At 41.1% G+C, this 26212-nt stretch overlaps 1 protein-coding gene across 1 annotated transcript in view; it reads left to right on the forward strand.

Moving 5' to 3' along the window:
- The window catches only part of CCN4 (cellular communication network factor 4), a 33880-nt gene extending 8005 nt beyond the window's left edge, over positions 1 to 25875 (forward strand). The window contains exons 2-5 of the mRNA XM_085319872.1: positions 19213 to 19492; positions 23143 to 23400; positions 24759 to 24952; positions 25505 to 25875. Coding sequence (XP_085175998.1) covers positions 19213 to 19492; positions 23143 to 23400; positions 24759 to 24952; positions 25505 to 25804 — 1032 coding nt within the window. The 3' untranslated portion in view covers positions 25805 to 25875. The remainder of the gene's footprint in view (positions 1 to 19212; positions 19493 to 23142; positions 23401 to 24758; positions 24953 to 25504) is intronic.
- The last annotated feature ends 337 nt before the right edge of the window (positions 25876 to 26212 follow it).

Below are 26212 nucleotides of genomic sequence, written 5' to 3' on the forward strand. Positions count from 1 at the left end.
TAGTTTGGCCATTTAGTAGGTGATTTCTAAGCATTGCCAGCAGCTTTCCTGATGGCTTTTGGTCTTGGAGGAGTAGATCATACCCACAGCACGTGCGTGTGGGCTAGTGTACACCGATAGGAGAGAATGAAGATAAATTCGGCTGGCTTCCTTCTGTCAAATTTTCTTCAACCTAGGCAGTTACCATAATTAGTTTAACATATAGTTATGCCCCGCTGTTTAACGCTGCAACTTATTTGTGGAGATTATTTGTTATCATTTTTATTGTTCTATTAGAGCGATAATTGCACATCTTTTTTAATTGCATTTAGTAGACCATTTGTATAAGGTRTAGGCCTCCATGGGCATGAGGAAGGAGACAGAGAAACTGCAAGCTGATATCTATGAGGTGGTAGATTACTGGAGGTCATTTGACTTATTTTCCAGATTTTGCATCAAAATCAAAGTTTAGCTTCCTCGTTGCACTGGAGTTTACCAAAGAAAGGTGCTCATGCAAGTTGATGAAATCCTGCTGTCCAGAAGGTCCTKGGGTGTGGGTTAACTCCTGAGCTTGTAGTGGAACTATTACCTGCCTGATTTCAGGGCTCAGATGCTTCTGCTTCTTTTATATCRTAGGCTTACTTCTGTATAATTTACATATTTTAATATGCACGTATATACACACGCACATGTATTTTTATGGTTTGTGTTGGTTATTCCATATATATTGTATAGGCAGTTTGTTTTGAACAGAGAAAGTGTTAGTGCTACATTTTTGACTGACATTTTTTTCTTTACCTAGCTACACTAAAATGCTTTCCAGAGGGTCATGCTTGTGGGCAAAATTCTGGGAGGTTGATTTTAGCTGGAACATTTGATTGATTAGATGAATAAATTGATATTATGGCAGCACAGCTAGCATCTCTGTAAAACCTCTCCATCCCAGACAATTGCATCATTTTACAGAGGAATATTAAAGGGTTACATCTCCTACCCACTTCTCCGTGTGATTATATCATTATAAAGTGTAGACCCAGTTTTATAGTTYACCTTGTAAATTAATGACGAAGCTTTCTTAGAAAAACTGCCTCTGCAGTGGGAGCTGTGTGGATATAAATATTTTGGCTTAACGCCCCCGTCCCCACCCGCTTCCCAGGCGCAGTTCAGCTGGCACAAGGTCTGCGTGCGGAGCAGCCTCGACCCCGTGGGATGCTCGGGCGAAGCAGGGTGCTGCGTTMGGGGCTGCTCCGATGGCCCGGGGTTGTCATCCGCATCTCAGCACTGCCCTCGCGTGTTCACGGCTTCACCCAGGGCGCTGCTGACAAGTTTTGCTCTGCTGCGGGTGGCCGCAGGCTGCTTGCAGGCAACAGTAAACTGAGCTATTTGGAGACAGGCGAAAACGTCAGTACTCATGTAATTAGAAATTCATCTTTGTCTTCATAAAACGCATAGCCGATGTCGCTCCTCTCCTCTGTGGGAAAGCAGAAGCATTAACTGTTTGAGGGCTGAGATGTTTCCATTTACCAATTTGAGGTTGCTTAGGATGGGGAAGCAGCAAAACTTGTGCACTGTGAAAGCTGGGGAAATTTGGATGTAGGCGAGTGTGGCAAAGTCTCAGTGACTTTTTCTTCGGGACCTGCCAAATTGCTTCCATGCTGGGGTGCAGGACCCACCTGTGTCAGCTAGTTTCAGTGGAGCTGCAGCAACACACTGGCCAGTGCAAGGGATTTTGGTTTGATGCTGTTCATGGTGTCAGCAGGTCTGCGGATTGGAGAGGGGAATTTTGTCACGCAGTCTGTTTAGACCTGCAGATATCACAGCCATGTGCAAACAAGAGTGAGTCATGTGTGGAGCAGGACCCACTACATTGCTTCACAAGAATGCAGCAGAAATTGCTGATCCCTACTGATTTGCTCCTTCTGAAGGTCCTCGCRGGGTGAAAGAGTCTTGACCTCTTGCAGACATAAGGTGCCTGTGATCTTGAGAGATAAAACACGAAGCAGGGAACTTGTACCATGCCTGCAAGTCCTCCTGGTGAAAAGATTTCTTCTGCACATCCAGTAAGAACTAAACTTAGTTTATTAGCTATGTGTAGGAGGAAGGATCATGTTATGGTTACAGTGTAGGAGCAAGAACTCTCACTGCTATTTTTGGCTCTGCCACAGACATCCTGTCTGCCTTTGGGACAGTCACTTCATCTCTCTGGCCTCAGTTTATGCACAGATTAAAACAGGATCATTCAACAATTTCCTCCTGAAATCTTACAAAATATACTATTTTTCACGGTGAGCAATCTTCCCTGAAAGCTCTGATTGCTGTTGGAAGTGCCATGTGTGCATGTGAGCATTCCTACCTGGAGAGCTGATACACCTTTGAGTGTATCAGCCCTGACTTTTATTGCTTGCACCAGTTATTTCAAGTTCTCTCTTTGGCATCTTTTTTACGAAAGCACTGTATTTCAGTTCTGTTTCCACTGACTTCAAGCGCAGGAGGATTTGTTCTCCTGCACGATACATAACTTTCCTATATCAATAACTTCACTTCTTTTCCTCTTTCTTCATGAATCCATGCCAGAAGGCGTTCTAGTTTCACCACTTGTAATTTCCATTGTATTTAATTTGAAAGCAACGGTTTTGTCCCAAAAGCCTTGTACAAGCCAATGACTGATCTACTGGCCCCTGTCTTTTTTTTTCCCCTTCCCCGTTTGCAGTGTGTCTGCTTTTGTGTGCTGGGGATGGGAGGGAAGGTACAGAGGCTTTGGAAGACTCTCTGTTGCAGAGGGAAAGAGCATCTGAGCTTCAGCCGTATCTGGAATAGTGTTTGTCCTGCAAAGCCCCAGCCAGCTTAACAGCTGGCTCTGACCTCTTCCGAGCCCCCCTCCTTCCCATCATCTGAGGTTGCTTCTTTTGCTGTTTCTGGGCCAGTTTTTCAGGAACAGGCTGTTCTCCAGTCATCGCCACCCCCTCCTCCTTTTTTTATAGCACTGAATAAGACACTGTCTGTAGCCATCATGCTGCTGACTGCTGCCCTACAGTAGTTCCTGCTTAAAAAACAAAACAAAACAAAAAAAACAACAAAAAAAAACAAGTATCCCTTAGAGGAGCTGGTTGGATCAGCCCATCTGTCAAGCCTCATGAGCAGCAGGACAGTCTTACGTGGGTGGTCTGTTCCCCAAGCTCCCCTCGTGCTCTCCTGTGCTCTGTGATCCCGCTGGCTGCCTCCTCCATGAAGCCCTGCTCGACCACTGCTGCCTGCAGCCAAAAAGGGGGGCGAAAGGACCCAGCAGGGTGGAGGAAAGGACACATAGCATGGCTCTGACATGGCCTTTCTCCCACCTGACATCTAATATTGAGCTCGTGGGTCATGTTGTTATCCTGCTGGCATTGAGGGCTACAGCACAGGGCTGACTGAGAATACAGTTGGGCAACAACCAGTGGCCTAGATGAAGGGCTTATCTCTCCTTGCGGCTAGGTTTTCTGCCCTTATAGTAAACAGGAGAGATGAAGGGAAGGTATGAGACTGCTCTTTGACCACAGCGAGCTGGCACATGGCCTTGGCTGCCAACGGACCCACAGCGTCAGATCACGTCCTTTAGATAAGGGGCTGCAGAACAGGACAAGGGCAAATGTCTACTGCAAGAGTATGTTGCAGTGTAACAGCCCTGTGAACTCACACCAGGGCTTTATCCAACTTTATCCAAGTCTTGCAAGCTATTCTGGGCCAAGCTCTGCATACTTTCAGTAAGGGAAGGAATTATACTTGTAGCAATGAGCTGGGAACCAAAAGAGTTCAAGAATCTCTCCTGAAGAAACCTACCTCTGTCAGCTTCTTCAGGTTTTAGATATGGCAAACCATGGCAAACCAGCACAATAAAGACAAGATGTAGAGAATTTGTCCRTGACAAGAGCACAGAATTTAAGGAAACTTGATGACTGTGTGAGAACATGAAGGTGAATATTTTGAATCTAAACTCAATCTTTTTCTTTAAAGAATGCTGTCAGRTGAATCACAAGAATGCCAATCTGTTAAGAAACTTCTCTGAAATTCAGAGCTGCAAAGAAGATTTCAGGGCATCTGTGAATGGCCTTTGCATGTTCAGAAACAAAGAAGCACTGTTTTGGAACAGAACTGTTCTTTAATTCTCTTCTCACTAATATCAAACAAATCTATATAAGGTATTTGAATATTAATCGTTCTGAAGGTTCTTAAGGTTGCAAATGTACATGCTGCTTTTTAGCAGTTGCCCTGACTTTTTGGCATCTCCCTGTGGAAAGTCCCAGTGCGTTTTTACATCTTCTTGTTTCTGAAGCTTTTTCTGGTCATCCTATTTCTTTTTAGCTCCATTAAAACTCAAGTGGTATACACTTCCTACAGTTTCTACTCATGTTTTGCTAAGCTTCTACCTATGCAGGTTATCTGATAATATTCAATGTGATATGTTCTACTAGATGAAATGATACATCAACATTTACCCATAATGGGGTAATCACCTAAATAAAACAAACAGGATATGGAACTAAATCACTCTTAAAGACAAAAAATAAGGTGAAAACGTGGCAAAGCGAGCCCCAAAGCCAGGCAGCCTCCTTTAAACAAGCAGAGGTGGCTCTGTTTCCTTCCGTTTTCAGAAGCTAATGGCTTTGTGTTGAGTGAATATTAGGTGTGAGATCCTGGTCTCCAAAGGTCAGCTATAAAGCTCCCATTGACCACAGTGTGGTCAGTGTGTCAGTGTGGTATATCAAGTTTGAAATTAYGAGCTGTTGACATAAACCAGAAGGCACTGTGGGGAAGAAAAAAAGTAAAAGGGGTGTTTATTCTTATTTTACATCTTTACCAGGATACTRCTATTTGTAAAATGTTTTCTTGCTTGGGTGTTTACATTTCGTTTTTCCTACAAAAGGAGGCTGAGAAAGAAGTATACTCCAAACATAATGAGTAACAAAACTCAGATTTTGTTTGCTCACCTTCTGACTTAATGACAAAGCCAAATACATTTTCTGCCCATTTATGATGTTTTGATGAGCCGGAAGGCTTTTAGACAATGAACAGTTTTCCAGGTTTACACAGTACATTGCCTATTTATAAGCTCAATAGACAATTTCTAGTACAGAAATAAGGGGGGTTAGAACCCTTGTGTATTACAGTTTAAATGCTGAATCCAACTGTTCTTGGAAAGCTAATAGGAACTCAATAGAAGGTCAGGAACCTGCGAGCAGATCCATGCAAGCGTTTTAATATCTATTTATTTTTTTTTTCTACTGTGTATGTGATTCCAAACTGAAATCAGTGAGACTTGGATGCTCCTACGTCTGAGGATATGAGTTTGGCTGATAAAAAGAAGAGATGGAAAATAAAAAATATAACTTTCTGGGTATACTCAGCCTTGGATAGTAGAGGAGAAAGCAGAAAAGTGACTTGGAAACCAAGCTACATTTGGGGGTGTATGTCGAGAGATGAAGGATTGTGGGAGGTCTGTTCCATCACATTTTGGCCATTTCTGGCTCAGTTCGACCCCGGGACCTGGCAGTCATCCCCAAGCCAGTAAATTCTCATCGTGTGAGACTTTCTTAAATCTTGCATGGGCTTTTTTCCTAGTGGTGGCCTGGAAAGTTGATGCTGTTGCTGATAAGTGCTGTCCAGCTGCCAGCACACTGAAGCCTGCGCTCTCTCCTGTTTGCATATTGTTACTGCAGAACTCATGCAGTTGATATCTTTCTTTTTATTATTAAAGCTCAACTGTTAATCTGGGTGGATTTGGGGAAGAAAAGGACAAGTTAAAAAAAAATGCAGTTTTGACTCCAGATTCCATTTTCCTGTTGATACAGCTGTATGGTTCCTACTCAATGGCTTAATAAACAGAAAGGAGAATAGAGAACAGTTTAACTCTTTAAAATTTGTGGTTGTTTTGTTTCTTTGTTTCAGCATCACAGGATTCTCTCCTTAGAAAAAATTTCCCTTCTTGTGTCCTCCACAGCAGCCTTTTTTTTAACTTTTTTCTTTTCTTTTTTTTTTCTTTTTTTGCACATCCCCACACATTTTACATCCTGTTGTGGTTCAACAGGAGCAGGATTTCCTCTGGTGTTTGATGAAAACACTTCTCACCTCTACCGAGAATTTCTGCAACCCCCACTTGCTAGTGTTGTGTTTGTGGAGGAGAAAGCARTTAAGCTTTCTAGTTTTAATTTAAAGTAATTAAAATTCAATCAATTACTTCCCTGGCCAAAGGATCAGCAAAAAAATCAGTGTACCAAGCCGAGTAAACAAAATTTTTGCCTGTATGTGATGAGATAGCTTATGTCAGACTTCCGCTTGGGATAAATTACATCCCAAGGGAATTTCAGCCCTTCATACCAGAACAAAATCTCGATCACATCTGTGTTTCATTCTGGTGTTGCAATGACTACTCTAATTGATGGCATCATTGGTATCCCACATGCTGGAGGTGAGCTGGTTGTGCTCTGTGGCTGTGACATCTGAGCAAAACCTCTGTGCTTCTGCTGTGGAGCTGCAAGTATATCCAGGCTGAGGAACGTGAAAATGTAGCCATGCTGGCTATTACGTAGTCAAACCTCTTAAGTGAACAAAATGGAAAAACTTTGCCTTTGTGCTATCATAGATGGGTCCGAGGTGCTCACTTGTGGTGTCCTCCTGCATTTTCAGTCCACCAGATAGCTTTGAAAGTCGTACCATCCTGGTTTTCTTATGGGAGAGTAGAGACAGAATAGAGATCCTAGGCACATGACTGGCATAGCCACAGGCCCAAAGCCCTTTTAGCAGTTATGGCTTCATACTTATCCCTACCAATATAGACATCTTCACAGAGGAATTCTCTTGGGATCTCCTTTGCCCATACTTTCTGGCTGGCCATCCCCTTTGGTGGCAGTTGCACATTCCTCTGTGATCTGGGCAGTTCACAGTCTTCGGCATTCATTTCTTCTAACAAAAGAAGTGCTACTATCCCTGTCCTGCAGATGCAGAGAGGTTAAACTTTGTCTTCAGGCAGGTGAAGCTGTGCCTTAATTCTTCAGCCTAGAGTTTACCTTCTCYAACTTTAGCTGCCTTTGAGTTAGGCATTTTGCCTGCAGCAGTGATCCAGCCTCTTACRCTGTCAGTGGCATGATCTCCTCTGCTCCCATCAGCTGGGCAGGGTCCATGGGCCCACCTCCAGCTGCTGGGAGCTTTGCTAGTCATACAGAGAAGCATGGGAGAACAGGACCTTTTACAAACAGTCCAACCAGCACAAAAGATCCCACTAACCTACTCACTGTCTTACTAATGTGGTTTCTGCCTGCATACCTGCAGCCTTTTACAWCACACAGCAATGAGTTGGTGGGTTGCAAAGGGACATTTTTAGAGCCATTGCTCATGTGGATTTGTTTCTTCATGGTTCTTTTTTTTGTTGTTGTTGATTAGCTCTAAATTAACTTTACTATGTAAATCATCTGGCTTCCATTAGCATTAATATTCTTTTAGGGCATTCACATTTTAGTCATGCTGTTCTGGTTGCCATTTATCTTTTTCAATGACTATGAAAAGTGAAAAAGCTGTATGCCATATGAAATAACAGTGTACCTATGTGGTCTTCATTAAAAGGAACCTCTCTTCTCTTAAGTAACTGCCATTAAAAGCAAACTGCTTACATTGGCTCATTATAGCAGTCTTATTTGTAATTGTATCTGATTGTATTAGCACCTCCAGGTCCCAATCAGAACCGATTTCYTCCCACTCTCCTTCTCCTTCCACCTATGATCCCAAATAAACAAAATTAAATAAATTTTGTGAGAGGACTTTTTTTTTTTTCATATGCTTTTTCTGGGGGGAAGACAATCAGATATCTTCTTCTCCGTGTAAAAACTGAGTAGCTTCCACCTTCCATACTGAAAAGAAAACCATCTTTTCTTGTTTCTTTGATGAAATGAACTGACCYTCAGACGGTTGTGTATTCCAAAGCTTTGCCCTCCTGATGTACCTGTCTTGGAATCAGCACTTTTGTTTTCTTAAGAAAGAAGTGGAGATTTGTTTGCTCTTTATTGCTTTTTACCTATAGTTCARATGAAGTTAATGGAAAATTTCTGAAAAACAATGATAATAGAAAAGCATTTCATGGTTTCCCTGCTGGTATAGTTTGTCTTGCTAGATGACCTCTTAGGAATTTAATTTTATTGTTTGTTCATTTAACTGGAAGCAGTGCTGAGGGTGATTTCTAACATAGTCCATGGAATTTGGCAAGATCAGCTGTACTCTAACTTCTCATGTAAGCTTACAGTGATTCATCATTTCTCAGCCTTTGGTTTGCCACATTTTTGGTGAGATATCTACCTGGTGTACTGAGGAGCATGATCGCCATGCTCTGAGCACTTCTGTATRTCTCTGTTCACATGCAGAGTGAAGTTAGAAAACTTGATGATTAGGAGCAACATAGGCTAGGGTGCTTTCTCTGTTGTGCTGCCTGTGTGACAAAGAGACATCAATAGAATCTGGTGGGTTATTGRCAGAGGCAGTAGAAGGTATTTGCTTCCCTTTCTAGTCCTGGAGAAATACAGAAGGGGTCACATTTGATTGCTCCTCACTGCTGAAGCCCAGGAGTTATTCCAGCACCCTCAGGGCAATCAGAGCTAAGTTGGGCTGTGTAGAGTGGTGGAGACCAAAGCACATGATTGATATCCCCAACACAACAATTGCAGGGATGAGGTTTAACATTGTCTGCACTTAGAACTGCAGCGTTATCATTACTCTGTGCTACTGCCCAATATAACATGCAATGTGTTGTTACTTGTCTCCCACTCTGGGTTTCAGAGGGTTCCTGATTTGGTTTTCCAGTAACTGCCTCAGGCACCAGCTGGATACTGGTTGAACATCTGGATTCTGAGTTTCTGTGAGAAAAGGCTGCTTTCATCCCAGAAGTAAAGCTATACTATACCCAGATCARATCATCATGCTGTGAGAGATATCAGTGTAGATGCTTTTGTTTCAAACCTACTAATGATGCTTTACTGATCTCTCTGTACACAGAGAGCTAATAGACTTCAGATGCTACAGGAAACTATTGCCATGATTTTGCCTGGCAAAGGATAAGATAAGACATATCATTTCAAGCTGTTTTGGGTCATGCTGTTTTGCAGACAGACTCTGAATTAGATTCAGGCCCTCCTGGTATCTACAAAAGTCTGGTGTCTTCTGTTGGTCCTAAATTTGTTACTGACCTACATCTCTTTCATCTATATTGTCTGTCTAATACATCTTATGAAGTATTACGAGATAGAGGTACCAAAATATGCCACACTAGAGCAAAAATTCCCTATATGGGACTCTGCCTGGAGATGCTGCTGTTTATTCAATCATGTTGTAGGCTTCATCTGTTTTTTACGTAACTACAAGGATTTGCCAATRCAGTCTTACTGCTCATCTTTCATTGAGAGTCTTGAGGTGGCTTTGACATAATGATATGACACTGTATTGCATGGTTGTTGTGGGTTTTGGATGAATCCAGACATACCATGCGTTCCAAAGAGGCCATAAAAGTAGTAGCAGTAGTAGTGGCAGCAGCAGTTTCTTTTTCCTTATATTATCTTGAAATCCACTAGCTGCAAAAACAGACTTCTGGTATGTTTCCTCTTACCAGATAAAATAATATTCAAATATCAAATATATTTATCGGTTGTGGTCATGATATGAGAGAAGATGGACCTGTAAGCTAGATATCTTTTGTCTACGTTAAATATACTGCTTAACACAAAAAGATTAATTTTTATTTCTCTATGCAGAACCAGACTTTAGGTAACACAATGCAGAGCTGAGCCGGTGAAGATCTGGGGTTGATTGTTTGGGTTTGTGGCCATATTCCAAATGTGGTTTTGATAAGGTATGCAGGCACAGAAACCTAGAAGTGTTGGTTGTCAGTGCCCTCTGGAGGTCTTCAATCCAGTGTCCAAGGATGGAGATTTCACAGCCTCTCTGGGTGATCTTTCTCCATGCTGCATTGCTCTCCTGCTGAGGAAGTTGCTTTCCTAGTGTTCAGACTAAACCTCCTCAGTTACAGTTTGTGCCTGCTGCCCCTTATTATACCCTCTACTACCACTGSGAAGAGTTTGACTCGGTTGCTTTTAGCTCCTTTTCAAGTAGCTGTAGGCTGCTATTAGATCCCCCTTCAGCCTCTTCTCTACTAGACCACACAAGTCCAGCTCCCTCAGCATGTCCTCTGAGCTCATGAGCTTTAGACCTCTGGACTTCCCATTTTCTCAATGTCTCAAAATGTTTTAGAAATACTGGTAGAAAGTTGTCGACACTTAAAAATGCAGATTTTTGTTTTGAATAGAAAAAAAATGGAAACTAAGATGATTTTGAGAAAGGCCACCAAACTACACTATTTTTGACATTGTGGATTAAAAAAAATAGTGTAGCTTCTTTTTTTTCCCCTTTATTCTTTGCCCATTTAGGACAGATTGTCCGCAAGGGAGTAAYAGGACAGAATGAGTAATCCTCTTTTTGTTCAGGACCATGGCTGAAAAATAAGAGACAAGTGAATGTAGAACATGGTTAACTGCCAGAGCAATCYGGTCTAGAAGCTGGAGCTATGACACTGCTTTTGTTACCCAGCTCATGGCTAATGTGTCAACATCCTGTTCTGTACAGTTTTAGGATGATTTGTAACCCCATGACCTTGCACAGTCCAAATGCATTCTTCTTTGTTCTCTCCACTGTCCTAAAATTAAAGACTGTTTATGCCTTTCTTCCGGAGACCCTTCTCTGTTGCTCTTCCAGATGTTCCCTGTTACTTTTCAAACTCTACTTGTTTTACCAGATGAGCTCATTAGCTGCACAGATTGAGCATGTGCAATGTGAGATGTTGAAACACTCTTAGAGCTCAGAGGATGTGTTGTTTAATACACAACTGATAGAGCCCATGGTGGTACTGCCAATCTGTTAATGATGTCCCAACATTTTTAGGTGAACTTACAATAGTGCTTAGCAAGTGCTATTCTGACTAGGACAACATTTATCATACATCAGATATTGCTTTCTAATAGTGAAGTTCTTTCTTTCTGAATGTTCAGAAAGATGGGCAAAGAGAACTTTAAGGAAAAAATGTGAAAAAGCTGTGAGGCCACATTGAGTTTGCCAATATAAGYAATAGTTTGGCAGAGATTAATATATGTAATCTTTTCTTTGTAATTGTCTAAATTGAGTTAGAAAAGACTATTCCAAATATCTGTSTACATTCTTCCCAGAGATATATTTCTCAAATAATGTTATGAGAAGTTGATTGTTCCTCACTCACAGATGCACAGAAATATTAATGGTTGACTCACTGTGGATATTTTATTTTCTTAGGCTATTGAACATTATGCTTCATGCAGAACTTTTCTTTTTGCTGAGCCTAAACAGTGTTCAGCAAGAATAAATCTGCCCAGCACCTGAAATCCATAAAACTSTCTTATATTTTCTGTGTTCAGTCTGTTATTTTACAGTATGTTGAAGAGATTTCACTTCTGGGATCAATTTTAATAAAATACCTAGAAGTTCATACATGTATTGGGAAACCTAAGATCCTAATAATCAACATCTTCCTCCTACCATTACATGTCCTGTGGAATCTGATTTATATCTCTTTGCTGATGCTACCTCACTTGTGGCTAGTATTATCCTATGACAGAGTTTCTGAGTGCTCAAGGGGCCTTGGGGATTTGTAGCAAGAGTACAACAGTGAGGAAATGCTGATGGTGCTGTGATTACTCCTGATCTCACTGTAAGAATTGTCCCTTTGCCAACTCATCCATCTCCAGTATAATACTCATGCACATATTCAGCAATATTTAGCTCAGAAGTCTAAACTGAGATAGGTAAGAAACAAACTTCTGTGATAGCCTAGTTTAAGCCCAATAATATAAGCCAGGTCCTGCTTTTCATTGCTGATRTACATATCAGTGACCCTGAAAGACACCTTGTTGCCTTGACTTGTAGTGACTATTGCTCCTCCTATCACACCTCAGCAAAACGTAGAGAGATACCTTTTCTCTTGAACTACACCTAAGTTTACATTAATCCACACTATCTTCTGGCTTCCAGGGTCTATCTGGCAGTCCCATGAAACCCAGTATTTTCCAAAATATTCCTTCATTGGCATGCCTGCTCCCCTGTCCCCAAAGATGGTCATAAATCTCAGATGTGTCCTATCCTTTCTTTTTCCCTTTTGTATCTCAGGGATTTTTAGGGGACTGGGTATAGATGTAAGATTTTTATATATRTATGGAAATTGAGTAATGTTTAGAAACTGATTGGTTTTCTTGACAAGACAACCAGTTGCTCCAGCAGATTGGCATGTCTACTGTAGCAATGGGGCCCAAGTGCCAGAACATCCTTTTCCACAGAAAGACCATAACCAGTCTGGCCTTTTAGAGTCATTCTGTTATCTTACCTATCATATAGTGAAATAAAAACTATCTATCTCCTTTCCATGTTTTCCTTTTCTGCATTCAGCAATATTTCTTCAAGGGGGAAACACTTTGCAGTGCTGTGGGATGATATTTATTGTTCGGGGGGACATAATAAGAAGTTTCACTCTTTGTGGATTTGAAAGCTCCAAGATTCCTAAGATCTTCAGAATGGATTAMGAGTAGAGATCTCACATGTCAGTCAGGGTTGTTACAAACTTGTCTGCACTCCTGTGTGGTTGAGTGGTGGCCATCCATGTATTCCATGGACAGTGGTGAAAATGCTTTGATCTATAGTATCCATAAGTCTGGGATTTACCATCCTTCTTTAAAGAGGCTGGTAAAGAAGATACTCCCTTAAAATATTATGTCTTGCTTAGACTGAGCTGGGCCCTCCACCTAGGTATTTAGGCAGCTCAGCTACCTTTCTAACTAGATACAAAATCTAGACCTTCAATATTGTTAAAGAATATGATAATTCCAGAGTGTGCACTGTCAATTGTTAGCCTCTTTCTACCCTTGGCTGAAACCAAGMAGTCTTTGTGTTTGCCCAAAGTTGTGACTGAGCAATGGAAAGGTCAGTGGCTTCGCTGGATATATTATTTGTATTTCATTTTGTCCTTTTTGCCTTCTGTTCTTTATTAAGTTCCAGCCACTGGTGCGAAGCTAAGCCAGGGTGCTGTTAGGATGTTTGCAATTCTGTGAATGTAGATGTGAGTCTTCTGCGGTACTTTTTGAACCAATTTCTGTTTGTGAGAACATCTGAGGTGCTGCAGTAGCACCTCAGATGCTACTCTGTTGGAGYAGCATCTGAGCTGGTTCATGCTGTAGCTGGTCAGGCAGTCTAAATAGTTCGGCCAGTAGGTGGACCCCCAAGAAAGCAGATGCGTTGCCTTACTGACAGCRGTATAAATTTACAGTGCTTTCCCGGGAGACATATTCCTAAGTGTCCACTTTAAGCTGTTTTTTTAGCTTCAGGGTTACTGTTTAGGACAACTAATCTCGAAAAAAAAAGAAAAACAGAGTTATTTCTAAGCAAAGGCTGATACTGGCAGGGCTTGGCATAGGAACTCCCACTGTAAGGCTGCTTGGGTCAGGCTGCACAACAGCCGATTTGATCAGATAATTTCCTTTTTATCATAAGGATGACATTCTAATAAAGATTTCCTCACTGACTGCTTCTCTTCTGYGAATGTGTTAGAGAAGCAGGGCAGAAGGTAATCCAGATCACATTGCATCCCTCCATTGATAACATCTAATGTTTGTCCGGAAAGGTAGCATCGAAAAGGTAGCTTAAAAATATTCCTTTAAAGTGTTTCACTGTTGGGAAATTAAAAAAAAAGTCCACACTGTGGCATGTGCTCTGAAAAACGCAGCTCATCCCTATGCAACTAACAAGGAGCTCTCAAAAGTCCTTCTTTTATAGCAACCTACAGCCAAAAAAAAACAGTGAAAAGGGATGAAGTATTATAATTTGAACAGAACACTGCCTGGCAACTTCTCATAACCCTTTGCCATCTCTGCCAACAGCAGATGAATTGAATTTAGGACAAGTCATTGACCTTGCTGGACTTCAAAATTTTGCCTATCAGTAACTTCTGGGGTGGAAAAAAAATGGATAACTTCTCCCCACTAGCACCTGGCCCTTCTCAGAGCTTTTAAGTCAGGAACGAACGCCAGTTAAACTATAACGATGCTCCTTATGAACAGCAGCAATTCCAGCTTATGCTAGCCGGGGAGTTGGTCTGATAAATATAAAATATCAAAGTTGTTTACCTAGAGCTATCTATCTTTACACATGTACACGACCGTCCATGTACATTGATGTAAATAATTTACATCATTAATGTAAATCCCATCAATCACTGATCGTGGACGTGATGAATGGGGTAAAATCCTGTACTTTAAGATCATCTCAGTGAGAAAATTATCTGAAAGAAAGAGACTAAGATCTTGCAGTGCTGAAGCAGTGGAATGAATGTACTCACATGTTTTTAAGCATATGTAAGATCTGGAAGTATTCATTGTAATGTATTTGGGGCTTGCTGCTTAAATATAAAGCTTGAGGTTTCCTTATGCATTATGTAAAAGCACAGCTATATCTCTACTTGACTTGCATTTGGACTCTATTCAATAATTTCAGCACTGTAACTTGCTCTTTCAAGGTTTCAGAACTAAAACGAACTTACAATTATAGTATTTTCCAGCAGATTGGAAATCTACTTTGCCAGTAGGAAGAAAATGCTGTTGAAATACTGCCATCTATTTTATGTCTTTACACCTTGCATATTAAAACGCACGCCTCTTGTTGGTATTGAGGCTGTGGCCATGTCAGCCTGTCATTTATTATTTTCTCCTTCTCTCCTCCGAAATATGAACATCCAAATTAACTGGAAGTTGTTGCCTGAGAAATATCATTCTCTGCAGGTGCAAAAAGAAAGATCTTTTAGTATTTGCCAAACACAAGTCATGAGTGACTTTAATAGAGAGTTATCAGCCATGGCAGGATGTGAAAGGTATCATCTTGATTTTATGAGAATTAATTTGTATCTCCAAAAAAAGCAATATTAGAGCTCGTAAATAACCTATGGTGAAATGTTTCTTACTTGATAGCCAAGATAACARATCTGCAGACTCCGAGTGTGAGCAGTAATTATACAAAAAAAGTTAATTACTGGTACCTGAAAAAAATAATTTCCTAGCAGACATATTCTTTTGTATTTCTCATGTTTTAAAATAAACTTGGCAAAACTCTATCACTGTGGTAATTGGTTTTAAGTTTCTTTTCACTCTTATTATGAATTTCTTAAAGAACAATTGTTCCTTTATGCATTATATTGAGCCTAAAGACATGATTCCCAAAGTCTTAACTTCTTAATTTAAAATGAATTTTGTTCTTTTTTTTTAATTATTAAAGATGGCTGTGGATGAGGGCCATTATAGTGTGATTTCTTCTTAATAGCAGCAGTAGAAAAAGTTGCTTAGATTATATTATTTATAAAGCACTATTGCTCAAGAAGTCTTGATGTCTTAACTGTGATAATTATTAATAAGAGAGTGTCCATATCTCAAAATGTTCTGGGATATTTGAGTATTGTGTCTGAATGACTTTTCCGTAGGGATTTGGATATGCAACTGATGACTACAAACGAGGAAATGCCAAGAATTTTATAAATCTGCAGAACTGTTTCTCCCATAGCAAAGCCTGGAGTGGCTTACAAAGGGAGAGGAGGAGAGTAAGAGGCACAGCTTTTGTACTTGTCCTGGTGCCTGGTAGAAAGAGTTTCCAATGATGGTCTGAGGGTGATGGAGTCCAAGACAGAGTTTTTCTTACATCTTTCCGTGTTTTCCTTGTTTGTGAAATAAGAAAATCATAATATTTCTATCCTGGTCCACCCTGATTATAGTGAAGATGGCGCATGTAACCCACACTAAGTGTCCTTCTTATGGTTTACTTGGCTACTATCACTCAACATTTCAGCCAGCATGTTCAAGAKCTACAACAGCTACCTACAGTCACTACAAAAACCCTGAAGCTGCCTTGATCAGCTCAGGCTTTAGACCTAGAGCAAAGGCTACTAATTTATTTTGAACTCCTGCCTAACACAGGCCACAGAATGGCGCCAGCTACCAAACCCATTTCAAGAATTCAGCCTCAGTCCTGCCCATATGAATGTCTGAGGTTGCATGACTGGACTTAACAGGCCACCTATTAATGTGGAATTCAAAGGCAAACTTTGCAATGTTGCCTCACTGAGGGTCTGACTCACAGTGAGCGATCAGGGCTATGTTCTGATGTGGCTTTTCTGCTTCATGTGAGTGATTGTCCACCTCCCTCACGGGAAAAGCCTCCAGAAGCGGGATGGCCTGGGCAGAGCCCATGAACTGCTCCCGGTATACAGAGTCACCACTTCCAGACACAGAATAATTCTGGCAAAATAATGGCCTCTTATGCTTCTTCAATTTCCAACCACCAGAGCAAACATACTTCAAACGCCCATAGACCCGGCCCAATGAATATCTTTGCTGAAGAGGACACGGGTATACATGTTCATCAGCAAAGTCTCGTGAACCAAAACCTTAGGACTTGCAGGGTGTATTGTTTTCCTCTTTGCTATGTGTGTTGATTCACAGATAGTCTCATACCTACACAGGGTGGAAGCTCTTTAATTCCAGCCAGTATTTTTGCATGCTTGTGTTGAGAACAGAAACAAGGGACTTGCTTACAGGATTGGGCCACGGTAATGGGCTTTTAAATAGCTGCATCACTTTTGTCTGTATATCTGGATTGGATTATTAAGTACTTTTTTAATGATCATCAACAAAGCAAATAAGTTTATTACATTTGAAGAGGCCTCTCTTCTCAAGTAACAGATTGCTGCATTTGCTCTAATTGGTGGAAGTGGAATGAAAAATGCTACCATTAAAGGTTGATCCAAATGCTCCTCTTTTAACAATTTTGGCGTCATCAAGGAGCCTTAAATTAGGAGTAAATTATATTGGTATGTTTTAGTTTAAATGTGATTTTCAGACAACTTTAAGGCCAACGCTGTGTAAAGGATCCTTAATGGAACTGGGAATTATGCCCAGAGAAAACATATTGCCTATTTGGCAGTGATTAGCAATGTGTTAACAATTTAGTTTTTGAAATAAAGGTTAACTAATTACTAAGATACTTAAATATATCTTCAAATACTACAGTAGCAGTTTTGAAAATGTATTTTAATTAAATCCCAGATTATTAACAAGGAAGTTTTAGAAGACATTAAAAGGGTAGTTCATGGGCTGTAGGATGGCAGTTCTTGGGGGTAAACGTCCATGCCTTGGGCTGGGGCACTTTCTCTGTGGTGCTGGAAAGCTTCTTGCTTGAGGCATATCAAACTGCAAAGAGGACAAAAAGCTAGCGAATATATAGTGCAGTACAAGGCAGCAGGGAATGGATGGGATTGCTCGAGTAGCCTCTAGACCCTGACTATCCTCGCAGTGCACATTTTGCAGATTGTGTGCTCATCTTTGCATCCTGCACTTCCTGTCACTGAAAGAGGACTCTGGACTGTGTATGCCCAGGCAGTGTTGTCTTCTAGATGCTACTGCAAATACTTCATGTTGCCTCTGTGCCTGAGCTAGTGTGCCCTTCTTGACACACATGGGCATCTCAGGTTTTCTCTACAGTAATACTGGTAGCAATGGCACTGCTTTGCTTTGTTACGGGGCTGATTTGCACCCTACCTGCGCCACGAGCATGGTTGATGCAGTTTGAAGTCACCCAAAGCTTGGTCTTCAGGGACTGGATGAGTGCAGAAGGTARTGAACCTCTGCTCTCTGCAGATTTGCTCTCTGACTTTCTATGAGCTAAGGTATCCAGCCCTTCATTAATCTTAGTAATAGTGGCTTGCATGTGGGTGCTGGAGCAGTATCCCTGCCTAACATGAAATCCCTTCTCTACCTCTGTTTACAATAGTGGCTCTTGGATATTGCATTGACTTGCAGTTTTGTTCCCTCTTTTATTTGCCAAGAAAACAGAGAATGAGAAATGGAATCATGGCTGTATATTCCCCGGAAAACTTTTCCCTGCTTGCTCACCATGTTAGCAAATATTTGTGCACTATTAATGAGAGAAACTCTATTACTATGAAGTTTCATTTATATTCATCAAACTGCTAGCTCCCACAGTGACTCACCTAGGAAAAAAGAAAATGCCAAGAGATGTAGGCAGAAAATCACCRCAGAAATATCCCAATTGTTTGATTGTGCAGGCCAAGGCAGTATCATGGGAACAGCAGTATGAGACCTAGACGAACCCATYATCAGGCAGTGTACAGACCTAAGAGCCTCATGTCTGCTTTAGGATTAACAGATAGCATCTGTGATGTACATGGTAGTCTGGGCACACCAAAGGAAGAATAAAGATGTTTGTCACATAGYGCTTAGAGGAAAGACATAGTGGGGAGTTTTTTTGTTTTGAATGTTAGAGTATAGCTGCATTGCCTAGGACTGGGAACCTAAGCAGGGAGCTGAGTTGTTTGTGTGCTGTTACAGCAGTGGAGAGAAGCAAAATATTTTTCAGACAGCGGTGGGTGAAATTGTTCGTTAAAACATTTACAGCCAATTAGCCAGATTCTCAGGTTATTTTTTTCTTTTTTTTTTAACCTAGTCTGTAGCCAAGTCAAAGGGCTTGGATATTGCAGGAAGGCAGTTGTTGTGGTATTAGTGGTATTGCTAGAAGAGAGGAAAAGGCCAAGCCATTCTCAGGAGGATCTTAAGTGCTTGCACGCTGCAACACTGCAGATGGCCCTTATCTGTCTCCGTGACTTGAAGGACCAGCTACCGCTGGCTGGTGAAACCTTTAGGAGGAGAAGAGGCCCTAGAAACATCCCTTAGCCAACTGACACAGCAGTTTTGGGGTGGCACAATCCTCTCTGAGAGCCAGACAGCACAGAGTGACACTGGTAGGAGACATGTCACCCCGTACTGTCATGTCAGAGRGGTCTTGGCACATGCACTTGAGTTCCTCCCTGGAGAGAGGCCTCCATTTAGGGAGGAGAGGGACTCACGTCTGAGAAAGCCTGAGAGCCAGCAGACTGATGCTGTGCTGTTTGGATGCTAGTCCGAGCTGCAGAGTTTGGTTGGTAACAGAGGGTGTTTACAAGAGAGCGGTGACTACTCCCTTTGCATTACTCTTCGACACTTGTCCTTTGGTTTTCTTGCATTTTAAGACATGACGGGAGTYTTGTAACTACCTCAGGGTTCAACGCCCCTTTTTCTCTGGAACAAGATCCAAACTCTGTTTCTTTGTTCATAGGCCATTGCCCAGACCTCCACCAACATGACTCCCACCGTCCCTGCCACGACAGAGGCCTACACGCGGACTCAGTACTGCAAGTGGCCGTGCGAATGTCCAAAGTCCCCACCTCGGTGCTCGGTAGGAGTCAGCCTGGTCACAGACGGCTGCGATTGCTGCAAGACCTGTGCCAAGCAGCGTGGAGAAAGTTGCACTGAGGCGGATACCTGTGATTTTCACAGAGGCCTGTACTGTGACTACAGTGGAGACAGACCTAGGTACGAAATAGGAGTATGTGCACGTAAGTGATGTACATATATTTTTGAATTARATATACAGCATTGGCAGCTCCCCTCGGTCTGAGCACTGCTGAAATATATCTCACTAAATATACGATTGTAAATCCTTCAGCTTCTCTGCTCATCTTCTTCTATGTCTTTATAGCTATTTTCATTCTCATGACGATTAGATGAAAARTGACACCTGAATTCTTGGTGTTTGAGTTGACTACAGCCAAGGCTAAGAAGGAATCAGCATTTGAAGGTCTTCAGATTTGTAAGGAGATGATTCTGTAATCCTCATGACAAGAGGGTGTGCTGTASAAGGTTGGGGATGAAGGAAGGATAGGCATGCAGTTGGCTTCAAAGGCAAGTAATATGGAACTTTACTAAAAAAATCTCATTAAGGAATGACTTTTGGCTTATTCCCAGCCAAAAGGTTTATTCCCAGATCTCAAGGAAGAATGGAATATGGCATCCTGTCAAGAGGGTTAGAGGATAAGTCATCTCCTAGCCCAGTTTCTCACTAACTAGTTGAGGTCCCAGCCTTAATCTTGTAACAGCTTCAGTCAGGTTGGCTCTGATGAAGCAAAGGGATTTCTTCCTGACTACCATAGCAAACACTCAGTGGGATAATTCATGTAACTGGAATGTTTTTATTCAAGCAAAATAGTAAGAATAGTAAGAGGAAAGGGAAATGAGGTAGTGTTTTGTGTGCCAAGGATGTATTCACATGTTCTACACACTAGAACATAGAGGAAATTAGACCTGCTGAGAGCCTCTGGGAATGATTAAAAGGGAAAGGAATATAAGGGCTCACTACAGAGATCACTGATCGAAAAGGATATAGACTGTTTACTAAGTTCTTGGAATTCATGAGTTATAGTTTTAGATTCATAAACAAAATTAATGGAGAGAGTCTTCTAGACCAGACAGAGTATAATCTGGRATAAGATAGTAACTGAAAATGTAAAGGTAGAAAAAATTCATGAGGAGAGTTGACTTTGAAATGATAGAATAACCGAGAGAAAAGAGAAAAGATTATAAAACAAGAAGAGTGGGCTCAATTAACTTTGAAAATCAGTAGAAAAAAAATCATAAGGGACTAGTCTGAGGAGTAAATAAGTTCAGGGCAGCTGGCAGTTCCTCAAATAAATGATACTAAGGGGACAAATTCCTCGGAAGAATAGAAGAGATAAACTTGGCTTTGCATTAGCTTGAGCACCAAAAAACAAACAAACAAAAAAAAAAACAACAGAAAAAAGAGAGAAGGAAGTTCAGTCTGACTAAATTTCTGTGTGGTACGTACAAAATAATAGCAAGCAAAAGTATGTGCAAAACCAAAAAGGGCAACATTGGAAACCTTCAGGGTAACAAGAAGTCCTTCTGTAATACATTAGCAGAAAAAAGACTACCAAGGAAAATGATGATATGCTGAGAAAAGAAAGGAAGCAGTTAAAAGGCAATTCTGAAAATTTTGAAGTTCATAATGCTTTTCTTCACCAGTGCCTATTAAAAAAAATGAATTCAACTGCAAGTAGAATGCACAGTGAATGTAACARTAATGGCAACCAGCACCATAGTGGGGTGAAATCTCACCCTAGGATAGAGAAGATGTTAGAGAGCTTGTAAATGCTTTTARACCAACTTGTGTTGATGATAGTTCTATTAACTGTCTTATTTAGTCCTCTTTATATACTCCCTGCTGATCTTTGAGAAATTATGGAAGATAGATAGTTAGAGGGATAGAAAGGAAGAAAGAAAATCTGGAGAATAATGAGTCGACATTCAATTTCCAGAAAAAAATATTAAAAAAATAATTGTAAGAATGTGAGAGAGAAAAAGGAGATGTCAAATCCATCTAATTTCCTTCTTTGTCAAGGCAAGTGGCCTTTTGGTCAGGTGAGAAAACTGTTTTTTGTATATCTTATCTTTCTAGTAAAACTTTCCGCTTTTTCACATGATATTCTTGCAACCAATCTTGGAGAATGTGATCTTGATAAAATTTCTGAAGGGTGGGTGCAAAATTAGTTTAATAACAATATTTGAGGGTATTTATCAAYGTTTCATTTTCAAGATGGAGGATGTATCAAGTGAGGTTTGGCAGATGTCTTTTTGTGAGTTTTTATTGTTAATGAAAACATTGCCAATCTGGTTGRTAAAACAGTAATTTCGTTTGTTAGATTTCCATAAAGTTTAAGAAGATAGACATTGCAGATGTACTGGAGGATAGGATTAAAAGTCAGGTTATACTTCATAAATTAGAAGGATGGTTGAAAGGGAATGGAAGAAATTCAGTGGAGAAGTGCACAGTGCTAYACTAGGCAGACTCACATAAATACAAAATGGGAACAACTGGTTCAGAAACAGTAATTTATAAATAAATCTTGGAATGGGGAGTAGATCACATGCTAAACAAGATTCAGCAGTTTACTGCTGTTGTAAAGAAAATACATACATTATACTAGGAGTAAGTGGAACAGTTGCCCACCAAATGTAGAAAGAAGTCTTCCTGCTCCACTTCGTAGAAGACTTAGTGGAAGAATCAGATATAGTACAGGTACCGTGCTGCAACAGAAGTGAATTTTCTGCTCCCACACTGTGATGTCTGTCAAACATGAAGACTGAAGCTTATCACAACTGGAGATGAGCATAAATGAGAGACCTGGATCTGTACTTCACAGTCCGAAAAGTCTCATTTTGTGGCATGGAAGGAATTTGGGTTTGATAGTTTTACTTGGTCCATTCTATAATAAAGAAGCTTTTTCAGAATTATAATCCGGCATTTCAGTTTGTACTAGCCCTGAAGAACATTGCATTGCAGCTCCATTTCTGAGCAGACTTAAAGCTTGAGAGATTGGATCAGTGTGTATGCACTGCCTCCATGTGATCAAGTAAGAAATTGAAGCTTGAATTTTCCATTGGAAGCTTTCTGTCATTGATTTCAAATAACTGTTCATAACTTCAAAACAAAAAACCTTGCTGCTTTGTACAACTTGTGCCCTGTTTCGTGGATCAATGTAATTTCTGCCCGTGGGCAATGAAAAAGATTGATTTTTCATGAGTTTATTTAAAAATATACTGTAAATTTTCATTTTTGTGGCAATAAAATGTATATTTTCTAACAAGAATATTCTGTAATAAACTGTATGGGATCTAGTGCCTGTATAAGCATCTATTGCCATTTTAGGTTCTCCTTTCTGCCTTGGTGTATTGCTATTGCTGCTTCCGAAGTGTACAGATATCCTGCTTGTGCCATATTTGCAACTCCATGTAGTTGTCTCAGATGGCACAGAAAATTTCAGGTGTCATGAAGCGTCTGTTTTAATTACTTTGACTATTCCTATTGCAAATAACATTTACCAGCACACTATGAAATAATTTTTTTAAGGAAGAGTTTGTACATAAAATTTGTTTTATTCTCTAACTTCTTTTCAGACAAAGCATTAAATATTAATTTTGCTGTGATTCAGACTGAAAACATTTTTCTCAATGACCTGACCACATTTGGCTTAGCCTGATGGTGAACACCTCTCTCCATGGTGAAGCAATGCTGCCGTATCTGCATGCCAGCTCTGTTAGCTCAGCGAGCAGCTTGGTAAAGAAATACARTAATGCTGTTTGTTATTAGCGTTATTTTAATGGCACTCCGTGTGTCTTTCTCTCCTTTCAGAGATTGTCGGTGTCGGATGTGTCCTCAATGGAGTCAGGTATAACAACGGGGACACATTTCAGCCCAACTGCAAATACAACTGCACGTGCATTAATGGGGCTGTGGGCTGCATTCCCATGTGCACCAACTCACGCCCTCCTTTAGTTTGGTGCCCGAACCCAAAGCTAATTAAGATGGCAGGAAAGTGCTGTGAGCAGTGGATTTGTGACAACTCCAGGAAAATCAGGAAGACCTCTCCGCGCCACATCGCCTCTGCAGGTACATTGGGAATGTTACGAGCCTCTCCRTTCTCCAGGGACCGGAGTATCAATCCATGCAAGCATCTAGTCTTTATGTGAATCAGGTGCAGAGACTCCTGTAGAGCATATAGCAAAGAYYAAGACATGCAAATGCCAGGGATGTGCTTAAACTCCTTACCAGCAACCAGAGATTCACCAAAGATCCTTGTGGGACAAAGCCCACTCTGCAACACACATCTGCACCTGGAAAATGTCATAACTTCTTACTTCACTATTTTTTCCTTGGTCTGGGACCTCTGGAAAACAAAATGGGCTGAGTCTGATACAGGACTGAGACTTTATTGCTGGGCTTTATTGCTTTTGCATTATAATTTAAAGCCCCAGGAGCCCCAAACTCAGATTCAGCTTGGGAACAATTATTATAGTGGAAGATTCACCATCTATTTTATAATTGGTTTAACTAGTCCTTGTATTAGTGTAGCTTTTTAATAATTCTGTTCAAATGGACTGAGGTAATTGTTGAACAACTTACTTTGTGTATCACATGAAGTATCTTCTTCTCCCATCCCCACATTCACAGTGTTCGATCATACGGCCCTCTGCTAAAACCCAGCAGGGGCGGAAACGCTTACCTCAAATATGGTCCCAAAACCTTAGGATGTGCTCACGTTGCCATGTCCTGAGTTTATCCTCATAGCAACCTGAAAGGCCAGGTAGTGACATTAGCCCCACTTCACAGATAATCCCTGCAGTAGCAGAGCTCAAGGAGACGTAGGACGCTTGTGGTATACCAGGGAACTGGAATTTTGGTTCTCTGATARTAGGGGTTGTTACCCAATTTTTGAGCTGTGTTTTTGTCATACAAAACAGATGCCTCAGTCTCTACTTGATAGTTTAAAAAGACCAGAGCTTAGCAATTAGTTGTGTCCGTGGTAGCTTTGAACAGTGAGGGAATCAACCGAATCATCAGAGAACTGAACCTTCACAGCGAGATCAGATCTCATCTCTCTCTCTCACTTTTTTTTTTTTTTTCTTTAACACTGACTGGTGTAGGCTTTTATAATTAAGTGTTTGTATTCTGGCAGCACCTGGAGGCTCCAGACAAAGACCTCCTTGTGCTAGGCTGTAAAGAGAAATAACGAAACGAGTCCTGGCCTTGAGCACTTGCAGTGCTGGAGGGGCTGGCACAAGGGGGTCGGCGGCAAACAGGCTGGGATGAGGAGGTAGCAAAGCAAGCAGGTTCACAGGAATACAGAGCCTCTGTGCTGTGATTTAATTATTTGGGTTAGCAGCCTGAATGTGGCATGGCCCAGGGCAAGGGYGTTTATATGGAAATTTGCCTGCCTGAATAATGTCCTGTTAATCTGGTCTCTGTAGCATATGAGGGAGAGGAGGAATCCTGGCAGAAAAACTGCATCGTTCACACCTCACCCTGGAGCCCCTGCTCGAAGACCTGTGGGCTGGGCATCTCCACGAGGATTTCTAACGACAACGACCAGTGCCGGCTCCTGAAGGAAAGCCGCCTGTGTAACATGCGGCCCTGCGAGGTGGATATAACTAAGCACATTAAGGTGAGGGCTGTTTCTCTATGCATCCCTAAGTCCTTCAGCTGGGACCTGGGCCAGTCCTTGTTTCTCAGTGTTCAGACCTCTGAGAGCTGCTCTTAACCCAGAGGTCATTAGCAAGAACACATGGGCACGCTGTGTTGCAGAGAGGTCAAAATGTTTCCTTCCTGTGCTCCCACGAGCCATTGTAAAAACCTTTCTCTGAGAACTTTAATTTTAGCCAAAAGCTCCTTACAGGTAGAAGGAGGCCAAGTCCGCTGTGTTCACTGCTAGATCACTAGCAGAAAAGCAACTGTGCAGTGCTCGCTGTGTCTGTAAACGATATTTTGCAGCTATCCTACTTACTTAGGCAGTAAGTAGGATACACAAATCCTACTGTGTTCATATCTCTTAGCATGTAAATGTGTCACACCCTCTAGCTCAGAGGCTGTAAAATACTTTCTAACAGCTTCAAACCCTTTAAATGTTGGAAAGAGGTTTGGCATGTGCTACCACGCAAGCAGCCATGAACAGTGATGAACATTAATCTATCTCTTTTTCTGTTCTTCTCTAATTTAGCCTGGGAAGAAGTGCTTGGCTGTCTACAGGGCCAACGAACCAATGAACTACACTATCTCAGGATGTGTGAGTAAAAGTCCATACAGACCCAAATATTGTGGAGTCTGCACAGACAACAGGTGCTGCACACCATACAAGTCCAAGACTATTGAAGTGAGATTCGAGTGCCCTGATGGAACTGAGTTTTCCTGGAAAATCATGTGGATAAATGCTTGTTTTTGCAACTTGAACTGCAAGAACCCCAACGACATCTTTGCCGACTTGGCTCATTACCATGATTACTCTGAAATCGCTAATTAAATTGGCTGAATGCTGGAATTGACCCATTGCTCTGATTTTACAGAGGTTTTAAAATAAAAGGAGAATCTTTCATCCAGTGCCAGTGTTCAATTTGTTTTTTCCTGAGTTAGGAATTTAAACCTCTTTACTTTGTCACATTATTCTTGAAGAGGCCTTGAACAAGCAAAGTTTTCAACTGTAGCGGACCTCCATCCATTACTGGCAGCCAGTAATTTCCTTTATGTGCCGATTCCAGGACTTCAGTGACAGGCCTTTTGGCACTGACATTTATTAGGCCAGCAGTGTAATGGTCCAAAGAAAAGAATAGTATGCTGTTATAATAGCAAAAGTGTGGCTGCTGGTAGTTTAAACATGAGGATATATAGGCTTCAGACATCTTTACTGTCATCTCTTAAATAACGTGACTTA

Source organism: Rhea americana, unplaced genomic scaffold, assembly GCF_003343005.1.
Source record: "Rhea americana isolate MKP2758 unplaced genomic scaffold, rheAme1 scaffold_0, whole genome shotgun sequence".
Lineage (NCBI taxonomy): Eukaryota > Metazoa > Chordata > Aves > Rheiformes > Rheidae > Rhea > Rhea americana.